The sequence below is a fragment of the Psammomys obesus genome, unplaced genomic scaffold (genome assembly GCF_907164565.1).
Source record: "Psammomys obesus unplaced genomic scaffold, mPsaObe1.curated_primary_1811, whole genome shotgun sequence".
Classification (NCBI taxonomy): Eukaryota; Metazoa; Chordata; class Mammalia; order Rodentia; family Muridae; genus Psammomys; species Psammomys obesus.
Window position 1 is genome coordinate 3,344,694 of NW_026590681.1, and position 19,753 is coordinate 3,364,446.

Sequence of the window (19,753 nt, forward strand, 5' to 3'; positions counted from 1 at the left end):
GCAAAATTCATACAAAATACTAATTAACAATGATCATCTTTACTTGTTAAATCACAAGGAAACACCTTCAAAACTACATTTTGTTAAAGTTTCTGTAGTTCAATGTGGAAAAACCAAACTACACAAATATTGAAAAATTAAAAATTCATTTTTCTTTTATTCCTGGTATCACTACCACAATTTACAGGGCAATATACCTGGTGTAATGAAAAGAAAAAGAAAAAGCTACAACAGATAAAAGACCTCAGGAATGTACACCTAATTGATACTACATTGCATTAATCAATAACTGCACTTTTGTAAACTGTGGCTGTGACAGTCCTGAACAAGAAGGGTTTCCTGTGTAAGCTACAGTAATTTTTCTGATTATGGATCATCATTCTGCCTGTGACAGATTTTTACAGTTCCTTTAATGCACTTGGGACGACTGTCTCAAAGTAAACTGCAGCTTTCCTGACAACGCCTCTCTCTCTCTCCTGCTAAGAACTGTAGCCTTTTTCTGTGCTCTCTCTCTCTCTCTTTTAAACCTTCTGCTACCATATCCACCACTAGATCTATAACCACCACTTGCAGACTGCCTGAGCTTCTTTCACCTTCATGCGGCCACAGTATTATTGTTGTTGTCTGCTATAATTTCCAAAGTCATTACAGTTCTAATCACCGCCATAGTTACTGCCACCAAAATTTTCTCCTTCATTGTAACCATCATGTTCTACTCCTACTCCACCATATCTACCACCTTGGTTTCCATACCCTGGTCCGCCACCACCATAGCCTCCTCTACCATCATAGTTGCCACTGTTACCTCCAAATCCATTATATCCACCATCACCACCTCCACCTACCTCTGCTGCCACCACATCCACCACCATAACCTCCTCTCCCACCAAAGTTTCCCCCACAACCAAAGTTAGCCCCACCACCTCCAAAGTTTCCATCACAACCCATAAAATCACTAGATCCACCTCCATGGCCTGTCTGTGATCCAGCAGACTACATCTCTTGTTTAGAAAGGGCCTTTTTCACTTCGCAATTATGCCCATTAATACTGTGGTATTTCTGAACAACAATTTTACAACTGTGTCATGATCATCAAAAGTTACAAAAGCAAATCCTCTCTTTTTTTCCCACCCTGCCTATCTTCCACAACTTCCATGGTTTCAGTCTTGCCATACTTTTTAAAGTAGTATCTCAAATCATATTTTTAGGTATCTCCTTTAATACCATCAACAAAATTTTTCTTCACTGTTAAATGGGTACAGTGTTAAATGGCTTTACAGAATCCTCTCTAGAAATGGCTCTCTGTGGTTCTACCACAAGCCCACCAAGCACACATTGTAGCATCCACCTCTTCAGTACAAGAGTAGGTCACAAAACCAAAGCCCCTGGGATGTTTCGTTTGGGGATCTCATTATCACACAGTCTGTAAGTATGCCCCATTTCTCAAAATGTTCTCTTAAGCTATTGTCAGTGGTGTCAAATCTCAGACCACTAATAAGCATCTTCCTTAGCTGTTCTGGCTCCTTTGGATCGTGGCCCTCAATCTTGAGGGAGATGGACTTTTTAAAAGCATGATTTATTTCAAGATTCTCTGAAGAACAAAATGGTTTGATAGATAAGAGGATACTTGTTTTGCTGATAGATGAATATTCACATTCATGTGCCCAATGTGATAGGTGAATTGTAATTTTCAGATACTATAATCTTGCTTAATCAGTAGCAAAAATAATACCATTGTAGATCTCTAGGTTTAGAGATAAAGGTGCAATAATAAACTGTTAGTCAGGCTCGGCTTTTGTTTTAATGCTGGCTGTCCTGTGGGAAGTGTGCTAATTGAAGTGACCAATATGACTCACAAGAAGGTCACTGTGTTTTCGATCACTCACATGTCCTTAGGTATATTATAGGAAATTCTCTATGTAGCTCTGCTGCATTTCCTGATAGTACCTGGGCCATGGACTACTTATATGTTAAATAGTTAGGGAAGGCTGACTAGGTCATGAAGATTCCACCGTCTTCAGTAAGAAATGTGTCCTGGGCTGACCCTTACATAGTGGTTCCTTTTAGCCATTACTGACAGGTCTGTTCCACATTAAACACACATGTTCTGTTTCTATTGTAGGCTGTCGATTCTGTTCCTTTTACTCATGAACCAAGTATTGTTCACTCATTATTTATTTCTCTAAAATGTACCATGACACTAAAAGCTTATGCCAGCAAATCTTGAGGAAAATTTTAATTATTGCTTTGAGCATAGAGTGTTAGTAAATAAATAGCCCCTGGTCACAGCAGTTATCCATAATGTAGAATTAATCACATCTAACTCTGATTGGCAGCTGAATTCTAAGGATTGTGTTGGTCTAGTGTTGAGACAAACATACTAACAAATAGCATGTCTCTTTTAAGTTTTTACATATTTAGTTTAAATATACTTTCACTGTCTTATATTAGTTTTTTTTCTGTGATGCTGAGGTACTGGTACTGTATTTTAAGAAAGACTTAGCTGTTAAGCCTTAAAAAGAACAGACAGTTTATTAATGGTTGTATGTCTTTAGGATAAAGATTTACCTGTTTATATCTATCTAGAAATTAGTATCCAAGTTACTTCAAAACCCAAGTTACGCTGAATTGATTTTACTTTTATTTAGAAAATGTATTGATAGTTGATATGATGGAAAGTTCTACTTTTCTGATTTTTCTATATGCATGGAAAATAAAATTTAACTGTTATCGATTTAATATGAGTGTTATGTGTTTGAATTTTTCAATTATTTCTAAAAATCTACTGCATTTTTCTTTATTAAAAAGTAAACATCTAGCCAGGTGTGGTGGTGCATGCCTTTAACCCCAGCACTTGGGAGGCAGGGGCAGGTGGATGGATCTCTACGAGTTCAAGGCCAGCTTGGGCTACAAGAGAGTTCCAGAACAGCTAGGTGTACAATGAAAACACTGTCTCAAAAGTTAAAAATATATATACATTTGTCTTTTGAAGCTGATGTTATCAAATACAGCTGTTGTCCAGTAAACTTAGGACAGAAGAGTCTTCCTTCTGTAGAGTCCTTTTCATTGGGTTCCTGTCTTCTGAGATCCTCGTGTTCTTGGTGTAAGTCAATAAAAATTCCTTAAGAAGTGTCCTGTGTTTTGTCAGTGTAGACATTTATAGGCACAGATTCCTATTCCCCTGCTTCTGACCTTCAGAGCAGTTAGTGTGTTTGTTTTTAAAAAGTGGCTTTTCTAACAAAACCTACTTTGCCATCTCTGATTTAAATGTGTGCTAGTTTTGTGACTCAGCATGTAATAAATCCTGGTCTGGAATTCTGATGTAATGAGTTTCTATCTCACACTCTTCAAAATTCAGTCTCGAAAATACCAAGTAATTTGAGATAAGGTAACTCATTGTCAAAAATGGTGAATAATTTGTATTGTACTAGAAAAGTAGTCATGTTTGAGTTTTCTAGTATGAAAAATAAATTGAAGTTGTAGGTACAGAGATATTAAAGTTTGCTATTGTAGCATCAGAATTATCTTTAGACATTGAAACTATACCAGCTTTCTTCTGCCGTGTTTCAAAGCAGACATTAGAACCTGTCTGAGTGATCATATCAGCTATGTTTAGGCTCCCTGGAACATTTCATAGACTGTTATCTTCAGTCCCAGGATCATCTTTTTCTAAAATGCTTTCTGTGATGTTTCTGTGTAAGGAAACAAAAGAATTAACAGTTTCATTTGGAAGAATGCTCTGCTGTAGGAGATAGTCACTGTATGTTCAGTAAATATTGAAGTTGTCAAGTCAAATGGCTGAGAGCATAGACTTTGAACCTCAAAGACATGGGTCAAAGGGCCATGTGCTAATTGCGTGGATTTGTTTTAAAAAAAAGGTAAAATAACATGCATCCTGTAGTACTGTGCCACATTGTATCCAAATACCAAATGTGATATTAGATAATATATTACATATAGTCTCATGTTTGGAAAGCCAGTATTGCTAATTTTTTGGGAAAAATACATTCCTTTTCACTCCAATAGAAGATAAAAGAGTCTTTGCCCCAGCCCTCATATAGTGCTAGTCAGAAACATTTTATAGGCTGATAGTCAGTCCTTATGAAAGTTATGTCAAACATATCTTGGGAGATGTTTACTGATGTATAATGATCAGTCATGCTCATTTTAGTTATCCAAGCCCTCCCTAAAAACACGTAGGCTAAAAATACTGAGGCTGATGCTAATTTTGTTCATTTCCCTTATTGCTATAAGGGCCAGTGACTTACTGAGTTATTTAGTCAGACTCCTTGGTCACTATGTAACTGCCAGCTATCAGTCAGGACTGAAAAGATGTGAAATGAGAGTTCACTGCTGTAGATGTAGAAAATAATTTCATGACTTTAGGATCAGTGTACCTTACATTGATATTCTAGTCCATGGCACTTACAGGCTGAAACATCTGGTTATACAAGATGGTTCAGTTATACCCATGTATCACTCTTGTTTTTTTAAATGTGCTAAGACATGGGAAAGGTAGGGCTGAGAATGTGGCAATATTATGACTCCAGAGACATTTTATGGAGTTTTTCTAATCTAAAATGTTAAGTTGCCTAACACAATAAGATAAGGAAGGCCTGATCTGTGAAACAGAGATCATTAATGTTAATTACACATTAATTTTACTTAAGGAATTTATTCTTCACAGCCTGCTTTTATAGATGTGTTGTGGATAAACCCAGCTGGCATTGTATTCTGATGTGATAGTTGTGGAATGTAAATGAAGTAGTGCATCATTCCATAAAATCATTAAAACTGACGTCTTACAATTACATAGTTCATTGAAATATATATTTAATGACTTAATACTTGGATGGAAAATATATTACATGTAAAGGATTTTCTAAAATAGAACTTTTCAGTCTTGCATTTTTCCTTCATTTGAGGCAGTACATTTCAACTATAAAGTATATAACAGTCTCTGTTTTAGCCAAAAGCCCCACCTTTCTAAGCTATAAAATATACAGAATTGAAAGCTGACACCTAATATATTCTTCATTGGATACAGATGTTCAGTATAAAGGTTTTTCAAGTGTTCATAGAGAGCAGGACAACAGACACTTGTGAGATCCAAAGAAAACCAAGTGAAAATTGTAACTCTAGGCAAATTCTGATGCTTCTTTAATGAAAACTATTTTTTTCATTATTGAAAATTCTTTTCAATTTATTCTAATCATCTAGTCACTTGAAAATATGAGGAGGAAATATAAAAATGCTATGGAGTTAGCCAAATGAGAACACATCAAGCTCCCTTCCAGAAGCAGAATATTTTCTAAGCAATTTATAAAAGAATCATTCAACAAAATCAGCTAAGAAATTGGTATAAAGTTTGTTTATCTTGATATATAAACACATCTCAATAAACTGACAATTTTAGGCAATTATTTCTGTTATTGATGTTTTATGACTGCTTTTGAGATAACTTTCTTCTCATTAGACTAGCATAAGGAGTATACTATATAATCTTCCCTGCTGGCCTGTTGTGTTTCAAGATTCCTATGCTCATTTCTGAGTTGACTGAACTCAGTGTAATTATGAAATATAAGCAGCCTGCACAGGCGAACTTCTGTGGTCAGCATTGCTGCTTTGCCACCTGCAGAAGTCATTATCCTAACCGGAGGCTAAAGAATAAGCTATCCAGCAGGGAAAAGGAGAATGTAAGAACTAATTCCTTTCCCCTCTTATATACCACCTTCCACACACAAACACATTGTCTGAAAGTCATTTTAAACAGATGTTTTTAAAAACTTTCAAACATTAGATGCTATCAGTTGAACCAGTTTTTCTTTGAATTATGTGGGCTGTATGTAAGAATCTAAGGAATTGTATCACCTGCACTTTTTTAAAATTTATTTATTTATGTTTTAATTTTTCTAGAGTTTATATTTTTATTTTCTTTTTAAATGTATTTTTATTAAAATTTATTCACTTTATATCCCAGCTGTAGCCCCCTCCCTTGTCCCCTTCCAATTCCTCTTCTGCTCCCATGCCCCTCCCCCAGTCCACTGATAGGAGAGGTCCTCCTCCCCTTCAGTCTGACCCTAGCCTATCAGGTCTCATCAGGACTGTCTGCATTGTCTTCCTCTGTGGCTTGGTTCCCCCTCAGGGGAGGTGATAAAAGAGCCAGCCACTGAGTTCATGTCAGAGAAAGCCCCTGTTCCCCTTACTAGGGTACCCACTTGGAGACTGAGTTGCCATGAGCTACATCTGTTCAGGGGTTGTAGGTTATCTCCTTTCATTGTCCTTGGTTAGAGTATCAGTCTCAGAAAATACCCCTGTTCTCAGATATTTTTTTTAGTTCTGTTGCTCTCCTTGTAGAGGTCCTATCCTCTCCAGGTCTTTCTATCTCCACCTTATTTCATGAGGCTTTCTGAAATCTGCCCAAAGTTTAAAAGGGGAACCCTTCTCCATTGCTGATGGGAACGTAAACTTGTACATCCATTTTGGAAATCAATTTCCGCTTTCTCAGGAAATTAGAAATAGTGCTACCTCAGGATCCAGCTATATCACTCCTAGGCATATACCCAAAAGATGCCACACCATTCAGTAAGGACATTTGCTCAGCTATGTTCATAGCAGCTTTATTTGTGATAGCCAGAATCTGTACAAAACTCAGAGGTCCCTCAACAGAGGAATGGATACAGAAAGTGTGGTACATTTACACAATGGAATACGACTCAGCAATTAAATACAAGGAAATCATGAAATTTGCAGACAAATAATAGGAACTAGAAAAGATCATCCTGAGTGAAGTATCCCAGAAGCAGAAAGACACACAGGGTATACACTCACTTATAAGTGGATATTAGGCATATAATAATAGGATAAATATACTAAAATCTGTACACCTAAAGAAGCTAATCAAGAAGGAACACCCTGGGCAAGATGATCAATCCCATTCAGAAAGGCAAATAGGATGGACACCAGAAGAGAGAGAAAACAGGGAACAGGACAGGAGTCTACCACAGAGGGCCTCTGAAAGACTCTACCCAGCAGGGTATTGAAGCAGACACTTTTCTTAAGATAAGAAAATAAGCCTGTGTGTTATCTAGTGTTTGTTTTGAAGGTTTTCTAGACATTTTATTTGTTAATTTGTATGGTTACAGATAACGTTTATCTGGTGTCCATTGCATAAATACATAATACTTGCCTATGTAGGAGATGTCATTTTAAAAAAATTACATATTTGTAGATGAGGCCTTGTCCTTGAACTGGTCCTGCTTCTCCTGCCTTCTGAGTGCTGTGCAGCTCAAAGCCTGTTGGTTCCAATGCTCAGTATGGGAACCAGTGCTTTGTATATGCCAGGCAAGCACTGTACCAACCAAGCTACATTCCAGTCCTATAAGAGATTTAAAAAGACACATATCAAGAGGTTTATATCATATTGAGGGAAGTAGAGCTTTATAAAAAATATGTTATATGCAATGGAAGAAATTGTTTGATATGTACCTAAAACAAAAGCTATTTGTGAGAATGACTATACAGAAGAAAGTAGTGAACCCTGGAAAATCAGTTTCAGAATTTAGAGGAAGAGGAGATGGAATTCAGCCAGCGAGAATGAGTGTCACTTAAAGCAGACCAATGCCAGGAAGAGTGGAAAGTCTGTGAGGGGTCTTATCAAGGTAGTATGTGGAGCTCGGGCAGATTTTGAAGCATTTGATGAGAAAGATGGCCAGAGGCATCACTGGAGGCCATTGGGTATTGGGATACATTGCATAGATTTGTGCTTTTTTTTTTTTTTCCAATGTAGAGATGGGATAGAAAGTGTTTAGTAAAGGTGTCTATCTGAGTGAAGACTGTACCAAGGAACATGGTACACTGCACTAAAAAGTGAGTGAAGACCTAGGAAACAGCCCTCAGCCCTTGGTTGCCATCATGTTAGTCATCAGACAATGAAGGCATGGGCAAAAGATACAGTTTGAATCAACAGGATTTGTGACTTTCAAGTTGTAGGTAATCAAGGCAGGGGCAAAAACACTGAAAATGAGGATCCAAGCAAAGGAGAGGGCCTGGGAAAAAATGAGTTGTGGCAGCTATGGAAAGCCACAAGTGGTGATTCTGTTGATGTGGTGGGGGGCTCATAGAAACTAAAGGTGGTGGAATTCCTTGTGATGTGGTAAAAATGTTTTGAAATTATGAGGATGACTATACATTTCTGAATATATGCATAGCATTTGAATTATGTACATCAAAAGGCCAAATGAGAAAGGCTATGGAGTAGATCTCAGTAAAGCTATCTCAAAATTAAACAGGAAATGGAGAAAGAGAATATACTCTGGGGATCATCTCAGAAAATTGAATGTCTAACTAGGATTTAGTCAGGTGTAGAGATGATTGGTTGAGGACCACAGCTTCTGAGAGCAGTAGTGGCTCAGTAGGGAGGGAGGAACAAAGTGGAGCTCCAGACATAACTGCCATCTGAAGGCTGTGCACAGAAGGCAATACTCAAACTGCCCAAATGGTTTTTATGTTTTTACTTAGAGTATATCTTTGGCAACAATCTTACCTGGATCTTAATCTCTCTTAATCAAGAATAACACATTAATTAATAGAGTTTAGAGATGAAGTTTAGCGTAGTTTAGGTAAGGGTTAGTATAGTTTAGATGAGGTTTAGTGGCATTCTTATTGGGGTTACTTGGGATGGTTTATTTATGTACCATCATTCTCTTTAAAAAGAATAAAGTGTGTGTGTGTGTGTGTGTGTGTGTGTGTGTGTGTGTGTGTGTGTGTTTATGTGTTCATTTGCATGCCTGTACGGGGTGGTTATATGGTGTGTTTGTATAAGCTTTAGCTTAATTAGGTCAGAGATCCACAGCAAGTGTCCTCCTCAGCTGTATACCTTATTTTTTTTTAAATTATACTTTATTTACTTTGTATCCCCCCTCTTGTTCCCTCCCTCCTCCCCTCCCAACCCCTCCCTTCCTCCCCCTTCTCCACACACTCTCCTCCCCAAGTCCACTGGTAGGGGAGGGCTTCTTTTTCTTCCTTCTGATCCTAGTCTGTTAGGTCTCATCAGGAGTGGCTGTATTGTCTTCCTCTGGCCTGGTAAGGCTGCTCCCCCCTCAGGGGGAGGTAATTAAAGAGCAGGCCAATCAGTTCATGTCAGAGACAGTCCCTGTTCCCATTACTCTGGAACCCACTTGGACACTGAACTGCCATGGGCTACATCTGTGCAGGCGTTCTAGGTTATCTCCATGCATGGTACTTGGTTGGGGTATGAGTCTCAGGAAACACCCCTGTGCTCAAATTTTTTGGTTCTGTTGCTCTCCTTATGGACCTCCTGTCCCCTCCAGATCTAACTATTATTTCCCACTTCATTCATAAGATTCCCTGCATTCTGCCCAAAGTTTGGCCGTAAGCCTCAACATCTGCTTTGATAGTCTGCAGGCCAGAGCCTTTCAGAGGCCCTCTGTGGGAGGCTCCTAACTTGTTTCCTGTTTTCTTCTCCTTCTGGTGTCCATCCTCTTTGCCTTTCAGGATGGGGATTGAGCATTTTAGCCAGTCTTCCCTCTTGATTAGTTTCTTTAGGTGTACAGATTTTAGTAGGTTTATCCTATATTATATGTCTATATGAGTGAGTATATACCCTGTGTGTCTTTCTGCTTTTGGGATAGCTCACTCAGGATGATCCTTTCCAGATCCAACCATTTACCTGCAAATTTCATGATTTCCTTGTTTTTCATTGCTGAGTAATAGTCCATTGTGTAGATGTACCACAATTTCTGTATCCATTCTTCAGTTGAGGGGCATCTGGGTTTTAATATCCCAATATATATAAAGAACTAAAGAAGTTGAAAAGCAACAAATCAAGTAATTCAATTAAAAAATGGGGTACAGAGCTAAACAGAGAATTTTCAATAGAGGAATATCAAATGGTAGAGAAACGCTTAAAGAAATGCTCAATGTCTTTAGCCATCAGGGAAGTGCAAATCAAAACAATCCTGAGATTTCACCTTACACCCATCAGCATGGCCAAGATCAAAACCTCAAGTGATAACACATGCTGGAGAGGGTGTGGAGAAAGGGGAACCCTCCTCCACTGCTGGTGGGAATGTAAACTGGTACAACCACTCTGGAAATCAATCTGGCACTTTCTCAGACAAAAAGGAATAGCACTTCCTCAAGATCCAGCTATATACCACTCCTAGGCATATATCCAAAAGAGGCTCAAGTACACAATAAGGACATTTGCTCAACCATGTTTGTAGCAGCCTTATTTGTATACCTTATTTTTAAACAGAGTCTCTCACTGAACCTAGAGCTCACTAAACTAGTTCTGAACTAAACTAGTGCTAGCAAACTAAACTAAACTCTAAACTAAATGATCACTAGCGAAGTCCAGAGAGCCTCTTGCTTTTCCTCCTCAGTGCCAGGTTAAGTACCTGGACCCCTGCTTTGCACAAGCCTCTTTCCTTCCTCCTTCTCCTCCTCCCTCCTTCTTTCTCTCCTTCTCCCCTCCTCACTCTCTTACGTGAGTGCTAGGCCTCTGAACTCAGGTTCTCATGCTTGCATGGCAAGCACTACACAGCTGAGACATTTCTGTAGCCTGTTTTGTTTTGATTATTTTTTTGTTATTGTTGTTTTTATTTTTGAGATAGGAACCCATGTATCCAAGGCTGGTCTTCAACTTGAAATGTAGCCAAGTACTCTAGCAATTGAGTTGTTGTTGTTATGAATAGATATGTCACAGATATGATATACCAGTTTTGCTTTGCAGACCAAAATAACTTAACAAGCTACCAAAAGTAATAACTGAACAAATTACATGCTGAGAGTCAATGTGTGTTTTTCTTATTTTAATTTTTAAAAATTTATTTATTTATTTATTACAGTTTATTCACTTTGTATCCCAGCTATAGCCCCTTCCCTCATCCCCTCCCAATCCTACCCTCCCTCCCTTTTCTCCTCCCATGCCTCTCCCCAAGTCCACTGATAGGAGAGGTTCTTTTCCCCTTCCATCTGACCCTAGCTTATCAGGTCTCATCAGAACTGGCTGCATTGTCTTCCTCTGTGGCCTGGTAAAGCTGCTCCCTCCTTAGGGGGAGGTGATCAAAGGGCCAGCCACTGAGTTCATGTTAGAGACAGCCCCTGTTTCCCTTACTAGGGTACTTACTTGAGACTGAGCTGCCATGGTCTACATCTGTGCAGGGATTCTAGGTTATCTCCATGCATGGACCTTGGTTGGAGTATCAGTCTCAGAAAAGACCCCTGTTCCCAGATTTTTTGGTTCTGTTGCTCCTTGTGGATCTTCTGTCCCCTCCAGGTCTTTTGTCTTTCCCTTTTGTAGAAGATTCCGTTCACTTTGCCCAGAGTTTGGCTATGAGTCTCAGTAGCTGCTTCGATACCCTGCTGGGTAGAGTCTTTCAGAGGCCCTCTGTGGTAAGCTCCTGTCCTGTTCTCTGTTTTCTTCCTCTTCTGATGTCAATCCCATTTGCCTTTCTGAGTAAAGATTGATCATCTTAACCTAGGGTCCTCCTTCTTCCTTAGCTTCTTTGGGTGTAGAGATTTTAATAAGTTTATCCTATTAAATGTCTAATATCCATTTATAAGTGAGTATATACTATGTATGTCTTTCTGCTTCTGGGATACTTCACTCAGGATGAGCTTTTCTAGTTCCCACCATTTGCATGCAATTTTCATGATTTCCTTGTTTTTAATTGCTGAGTAGACTTCCATTGTGTAAATGTACCACATTTTCTGTATCCATTCCTCAGTTGAGGGACATCTGGGTTGTTACCAGATTCTGGCTATTAAGAATAAAGCTGCTATGAACGTGGTTTAGCAAATGTCCTTGTTGTATACTTGACTATACTTTGGATATATGCTTAGGAGTGGTATAGCTGGATCTTAAGTTAGCATTATTTCTAATAGTCTGAGAAAGTGCCAGATTGATTTCCAAAGTGGTTGTGTAAGTTTACATTCCCACCAGCAATGGAGGAGGGTTCCCCTTTCTCCACAACCTCTCCAGCATGTGTTGTCACTTTAGTTTTTGATCTTAGCCATTCTGATGGGTGTATGGTGAAATCTCAGGGTTGTTTTGATTTGCATTTTCCTGGTGACTAAAGACATTGAGCATTTCTTTAAGTGTTTCTCTGCCATTCGATATTCGTCTATATATAATTCTGTGTTTAGCTCTGTACCCCATTTTTTAATTGGATTACTTGATTTGTTTTTTACTTCTTTAGTTCTTCATATATTTTGGATATTAGCCCTCTGTCACATTTAGAGTTGGTGAAGATTGTGTCATTGGCTGTCATTTAATACATTTTGTTATGTATTTCTGTAAATATAGAATCCCTGGGTAGGTTAGTTCTTTGAGTCTCATTGACTGGTTTTCATTACCCCTGGTTCCTAAGTCTAGGGAATCTTTTACCTAGGATACCATTCATCAAATTGACATGAAATACAATTTCGTACACTTAGAATTACTATAAACTGTTGAGACTCCAACCACGAAATTAAAACAAAAAATGCTAAAGAAATCATTCTTATGGTCATTTCAGAGAATTCACTGAGAATTAATAGAAGAAGCTCCTAATGAAATATTGCTTGTTAGTGTGAATCTGATGTCTGTACTAGGAAAATATTATGTTTTTTATAATTCTACTTCTTGTTATTTCAGGGAAGGAGATAACCGCAGAAACCTTCATGGAGAAGTTGGATAATGGTGCCTTGCTCTGTCAGCTTGCAGCAACTGTGCAGGAGAAGTTCAAAGAGAGCATGGATGCCAACAAACCTGCCAAGGTAAAGTCTCCATGCAGAAGACACTGATGAGAGTCAGGTACTCCTGTGTGGATGTTCCCAATGCAGAAGACAGTACTGAGAGAAAGGTACCTATGTGTGGATGTTCCCCATGCAGAAGGCACTCCTGAGAGAGAGGTACTCCTGTGTGGATGGTCCCCATGAGGAAGGCACTACTGAGAGTGAGGTACTTCTGCAGTGAGTAGCTTTGCAAAAGATATTGCTGAGATGGACATGCCTGTGCATACAGTCCTCATGCAGAAGACACTGGTGAGAGACTGTTGCCCTTGCAGTCGGGGCCTCTTTGCAGACAGCTGTGCTGAGAGCAGGTATTTAATCAATGACTTCTAAAAAGGGTTCAGTGTGAGAATTGAGTGTAAATGGATGCATCAAGGTCTGCAATAACAACAAAGCACAGAAGTTAGTTTGTAATTAGGGGACATGCCATTTCCCTTCTAATTATACAAATTACATAGCCCTTTCAGTGAGTCTAATTGGATGAAAGTATGTGGAAAAGTGATGCTATTCTAAGAGGGCATTGTTTATAAACTGGCTACGTCTGTGGAAAAACAGTGCAAGTACAACTGTGTCTTTGGACAATAAAAAATAAATCAAGGAGAAACGTTTACTGAATAGATCTTCTTTTCAAAAGCAGTATGTCAGAATCCTGGTGTAATGTAATATAGTGTCATGTAATTCATCTGGAATATGAGTTTTGTGTGATTTAATAAGTACTATCATTGAAATAAGTAATTTTAGGCAGATTATTTTACTTTTTAATTGTTCAGTTTTTTGGTTCTAATCTTTTTATGTTCCAAGCATATTGGGGTCATATATTTGATACTTTTGTGTAAACAATATAGATAATAGTTTTTCTGATTTTGAGTATATAAGGGAAAGAAGAAAAAGAAAGTTGAAATGACATTGAAGTCAGTGTAAAGGGGGATGGCACACACAAATTATAAACGAATCCCACACCTCTGGTAGTGCAGAGGTGCAGGGTACGTATGTGTTTATCACCAGGCACTTAGCTTTGATATATTTCATTTTTACACAAATATAAATATGTCTTTATTGTTTAGGGTTTTATTTTTAAGTTTTTATTAATGTATGTTGGATATGCATACCAATGGATTTCACTATGGCATAAAATATATATATATATATATATCTCACTCTCCAAACTGTTGTGTACTGCACCAAACCTGAGCTTCAGTCATTCTTCTTCAAAGTAGTCCTGTAATACTCTCAGTTAATCCAGTGCCTTGCATGCTCTGTTACCATGAGCACCACATGACTGTTGTTAAGAAACAGACTGCATTCCTGCCTGACATGCTATCTGCTTGCCTATGGGATGCTTCCTGGACACGGTCCTCAAAAGCTAACCAGGAGACAGGTGTTCTGAGCTGCAGGTAACTGATGCAATTTCTTTTCACATTTTTCTCTCTCCATTGGACGGTTGCAGATTCTAAGGGATTTGCACAAGTCCCATGCCTAGAAAGCAGCTGGGCAAAAATGTAACAGACACCCTCCTTCCAAGTCGACACCCTTGCTTCACTGAGGAATGTGCTTTATGTAATGCTTCATATTAGACAATTTCCTTATGCCGTCATCACTACTGTAATGGAACAGACCTTTGTCTAGTTTAGCAACGAGAAAGCTTTATGCCGAAAGGAGAAAAATTTGTACAGAAACCTTACTCTGAAGCAATTAGGAAAGAGAAAAAAGGTATTGTCGCTAGGCTTTATTCACAGGTGTTGTTACTCTGTATTTTTATTGCTTGTTGTTGGGAACAGTAAGATCAGATCCCAACCAGGGTCAGGATCACGCAGAGGAAAACCATCCTGCTAAGAATTCTGTAGCCTTTGGTTTTGTTTGTTTGGGAAGATGACTTTTTAAGCAGAAGCAAAAATCCACAGAGTTCTAATTGTGCAACAGGGATGTGTGAGACAGGCTCAGTGCATGGGCCTGTGTTTTAGAGACTTTGGCTGGGTACTTGCTTAGTTTGATAGCATGTATGAGATGTTAATTGGATGTGTCTGGGTCTTAAGTTTTTCCCTCTAGTTTGGAATTAGTACAATTACTTATAATATAGTAATTAACAGCTTTGGATAAATAGCGTTTACCGTGCTGTGTGAACAACGCAGGTTTTCAGAAGTTGAAAATCAAAATGGTTACATTACAGTGGCCATTATTGTTCGTAAGTATGTTTTCATTACACTGTGCATTTCAATCCAGCTACATCTCTTCCCTACATGAAGGAGGATTAACAGACCCTTACTGAACCTTTTAGATTAACTAGAGGAAAATTAGTGCTCTGTAAGTCTGTATTTGGCATGACATCTGCTTGAAACACATCCATAGACATTCAGCCCTGTCTTCATGGTAATGCGCAAGGTGCAGAGTGTTGAGATCAAGAGTTTACAACTGTTTCTATGAGAAAATTATAAAATAATAGTAACAAAATAAAAATTTTTCTTGCAAGGTTATGAGAATTGCAGTGAGATTTTATAAAATTTGGATTTTCTGAACCCCAGTCTTTTTAGCTAAATATAACATAAAACTTTACTATGATTGTGACAAATTTATTTTAGTCTACAAGTATAACTTTGTTTTTAAAGAGAAGATTAAAATGTAGTATCATTCCATTTCTGGTGCTCGAAAGCCTAAATTTAATGAGTCCATTTGGCACAGTAGCTCTTGGCTGTATTTTCTTTTGAATCTTTGACAGAATTTATGTATTTTGCAATGGCTTCTTGGCTGTATTTTCTTTTGAATCTTTGACAGAATTTATGTATTTTGCAATGGCTTCTTAACTCAAAATATCATATACCTTGCTGTGTGAACAATATACCATTTTCAAAGAATGATTATCAAAATGGTTATTATTGCAGTGGTAGTATTATTTATAAATATGTTTTTGTTAAACTGTTTTTTTTTATCCAGTCTCTCTCCCTCCATAGTGAAAACAGACATACAGGAGAGCTTGGGCATACTAGTACACATCTGTCATCCCAGCATCTAGCAAATGGAGGCAGTAGGATGAGGAGGTCACAGTCATCCTTGTTGTCTGTATAGTTCAAGACCAGCCTGGGCTACATGAGATGCTATCTCAGAGAGAGGAAGGGGACAGGAAGGGAAGACAAAAAGGGAGGGAGAGAGATAGCTTATAAGATAATACAATATTTTGTTACCATTCAATCTAAGTCTTTATTAAATGATAATTTACTAAAACCCACAAGTTAGGAAAACATTTAATATTCCCATACAGAAGAAGACCCTTTCAATTGTGCATAAAGTACAGTTGTGCTACAGCATTATGTCCATTATGAGTTTGTTTTTGTGTATGTGTCTCTGTATTTCTTGTATACATGCATGTGTTTGTACATATGTGTGTGAGTCTTTCTATGTGTGTGTGCATGTATGTGTCTATATGTGTCTGTGTGTGTCTCTGTGCCCACGTGTGTCGTTTGTATGTGTCGGTGTGTCTGTGTATGAATGTGTGTATGTATGTCTGTTAGTGTTTGTGTGTTTCTGTTTGCATGTGTGTGTGTCTGTGTATATGTGTTTATATGCATTTATGTATTCACATGTCTATGTATGTTTGTGGGTGTTTGTATGTATGCTGTGTCTATATGTGTAGTATATGTTTTTGTGTTTTTGTATGTGTGTAGTGTATGTGTGTTTAGTGTCTGTGTATGTTTGTGTGTTTGTATACATGTGAATACATGTATGTTAGTGTGTTTGTATATATGTATTATATGTAAGTATACTGTATATGTCAGTATATGTATGTGTGTATAAATGTGCATGTGCTATGTATTTATTAGTGTGTGTGTGTGTGTGTGTGTTGAGTGTGCATACGTGTGTGAATGTGTGTGTGTCTGTGTGTGTGTGTGGTGACTATCCTACATTTCATTCTGAATTTAGGAACAATGGCAATGACAACAGATGAGCTGGTCAGCTTCTCCTCTGAATTAACTAATGACATCATACCCAAGAAGCCGTTAGTGTTTTCTTCTCATAGCTTTAATTTTATCTTCCCATTCTCCAAGCATTATTTTTTCTTACTTTGTCTGATTGATGATTCATTTGGGAATTTTACAGCTATGTAAATATGTTTGAGCAAGTGAATGAAATCTGCAATGGTCAAGGCTTTCTGAGTTAAGAATTATTTAATGCTCTTAATACTTGAAAGCAAGTTGTGATATATGATGGGTATTTTATAGGCTTAATGCTTCAGCATAGATTGAGAATCTTTTATACCTGCTTTGCTTTGGTGAAATACTCCACTTAAGAAGAAACTGTATTCTGTCATTCCCTTCTCAGAACATTAATATGTTCAGTTTAAAACCAGCCTGTCCAAGGTGCTACAAGTTTTGCCTTTGCTTAGTAGACAATTTCCTCACATAGTATGGTTGCAATAAAGTCAACAGATGCAAATGGTAGATCTGTGAACATATTTGAGCCAAGCCTATAGCAATTTAATGTAAAATTTGGCTTAATTAGTATATTATCAGAAATTTATGGATTTTCTATTAATATCGGTCTGAACATCACAGGATTTGAATTTCCTGAATGGTGAAAAAAAATATAAATGTGATCTTTCTCTGATGTCCTATATTTCAGATCTTGGTTTTGCTTGTGTGTATGTATGTGGTGTCAGCAGTGTGTGTTAGAACGGTCACATGTGTGGGTGCACGTATACCTGTCTTCTTTAGGGACTTCCTGCCTTATGTATTAAGGCTGTGTTTCTCACTTGAACTCAGAGATCACCTCAATTTAGCTAGTATAGCTATCCAGCTTGACCTAGGATATCAGTATCCCAGGATCTGTGGTTGGAGGTTACCTGTAATGCCCCCTGGTATTTATATTGGTGCTGGGGCTCAACTTCATGTCCTCACACTTGTGCTGAAAGTGTGCCCACTTTGTAGCCCTCTACACACAGTAGGGTGAAACTAAAACAAATGACAAACCCATGCTTTTGTTGGTTTGATTGTATGCTTTCTGACTTTAGTTCATTGCCCACACTTGGCATCTTCAGTGAGGAGGAGGATCCTTGCACGTCTGGTTCTGACACTTAAACTGTGTCTTTCTTTGTATGTTTACTGTGCTCTTCCCAATGGTCATAGTTCTAGTGCACATGTGTGCATGTGTACATTCATTTGTGTGTGTGTGTGTGTGGTGTTTACAGGTAATGATGAAAATATAAAAGGGGTCAGGAGAGGGAAGAGATTGTAATTGAGGGAGAAAAAGAGAAGAAATAGAACATGTGTCATGAAAGCAGAAGATGGTACTGTTTGGGGGGAGGAGAGGGACCAGCTTGACATGGGAGAGAGGCAAAGGGGACTAACATTTCCATCTTAAATATTCTTATATACATGGAAATTTATGAAATAATTATATGAATATTACAGTGTATATGCCATTAATGTTCACATTTCATATTAGGTATGTATTTATCTACTTATATATTATGTATACAGGATAAGAATAGGTTAGAAGAAGTATAAGGACACATATAAACTAATGTGAAGATGGGGGATGGAGAGATGATTTAATGGTTAAGACAGCACTCTTCCAGAGGACTCTGGGTGCTTCTCAGTACCCACGTGGTGGCCCACAAGTGTCTATATCTGTAGTTCCAGGGGATCTGATACCTCTTCTGGCCGCTCAGGGCATTGTATGCATGTGGTATACAGACATCCATGTAGGCCTAACACCCACAAATGTAAAATAAATAATAAATAAATCCTAAAAACAATATGTCCAAGTACATCATGTAGAAAGAGGAGCTTTTAGTAGCTCAAGGCTACAGTATTTCAGGGAAGAAGCTCCACATCCATTATGGAACAGAGGGGGGTGAGGATGTTTGCATGCTGTCCTTTAATTCCCACACAGCTCCTATCCTGGACTCTGAAACTACAAGTATGTGTTTAGGACCCTCCCAGGGTTCCCATTTATTAATTCCCGATGTTTGGGATGTTTATGTCTTTTGAAACCATCTTGTTCTCATGTTTCATAACAAACACTGAGGTGTGGATCAGTATAAGTTTGTAACATTAGGATGCTGAAATGCCTGTGTTCCTTGTGAGTTACAGACATGGAGGAATGTACAGGATAATACAAGCTCTGTGTGAAGCATACATGATTGCATTTCTCATTGTATATAGGATTTATATAGTGATATACATATGGGATTTTTTTTCATAAAAATTAGGAAAGCTAAATTTTCCATTTTAGTACATGGAAGCCAAGTAACAGAATTATTGATTGGTACATGAGTGTAAAGCTCTAATTTTGTTATAAGCCCTCCTCTCAGCTTAAAATCCATTAATCTTTTATGTTGTCTCGAGTGTGTAGAGATGTGATGGGGATTCCTTTCCAGATCACACAATGAGTAGTAGTTTGAAGTTGATATTTTCAAAGCTGTGCAATTTTCTGTGGTCCTTGTACCACATAAGAACTCTTCCAGGGCCTAGAGAGGTGGGCCCTTAGGTAAGAGCTGCTGCTGACTCTCTTCCAGGTAAACTAGAAGGTCCTAGCACCTACATGGTGATTCCAAACTATCTCTAACTTTATTTTTGAGGGTCTAATGCCCGGTTCTGGTTTTGCAGGCACGAGACATGTATGTGGCACACATACATACAGGTAGACAAACACTCATACACATACAATAAAATATTAAAAAAACAGAACTTATTAATATGCCAGGAACTAAGAACTTTGATAATTTATGGAAATATCCATTGCATCATGAATTCAGGAAAAATCTCATAAAATAACCTGTATATACTGGAAAGTGTTCTGCTCTTGTTGTGCTCTTCGGTACAGAGATGTCTCTCCCTATTATCATGAAGTAGCTTTCTTTCCCTAGAGTACAGTGAACAGCTTAGGTCAGCTAGGTAAGAACTGGAAAAAAGCCTTAGAGCATGTACTGGAAATGATACTCTTTTCCATTTACCCTGGACCC

General features: G+C 38.1%; 1 protein-coding gene across 3 annotated transcripts in view; it reads left to right on the forward strand.

The window, feature by feature from the left end:
- Positions 1 to 19,753, forward strand: part of Gas2 (growth arrest specific 2) — a 145,426-nt gene that overhangs the window by 32,725 nt on the left and 92,948 nt on the right. For all 3 annotated transcript variants that reach the window (XM_055608339.1, XM_055608340.1, XM_055608341.1), the window contains one exon: positions 12,662 to 12,783. In XM_055608339.1, coding sequence (XP_055464314.1) covers positions 12,662 to 12,783 — 122 coding nt within the window. The remainder of the gene's footprint in view (positions 1 to 12,661; positions 12,784 to 19,753) is intronic.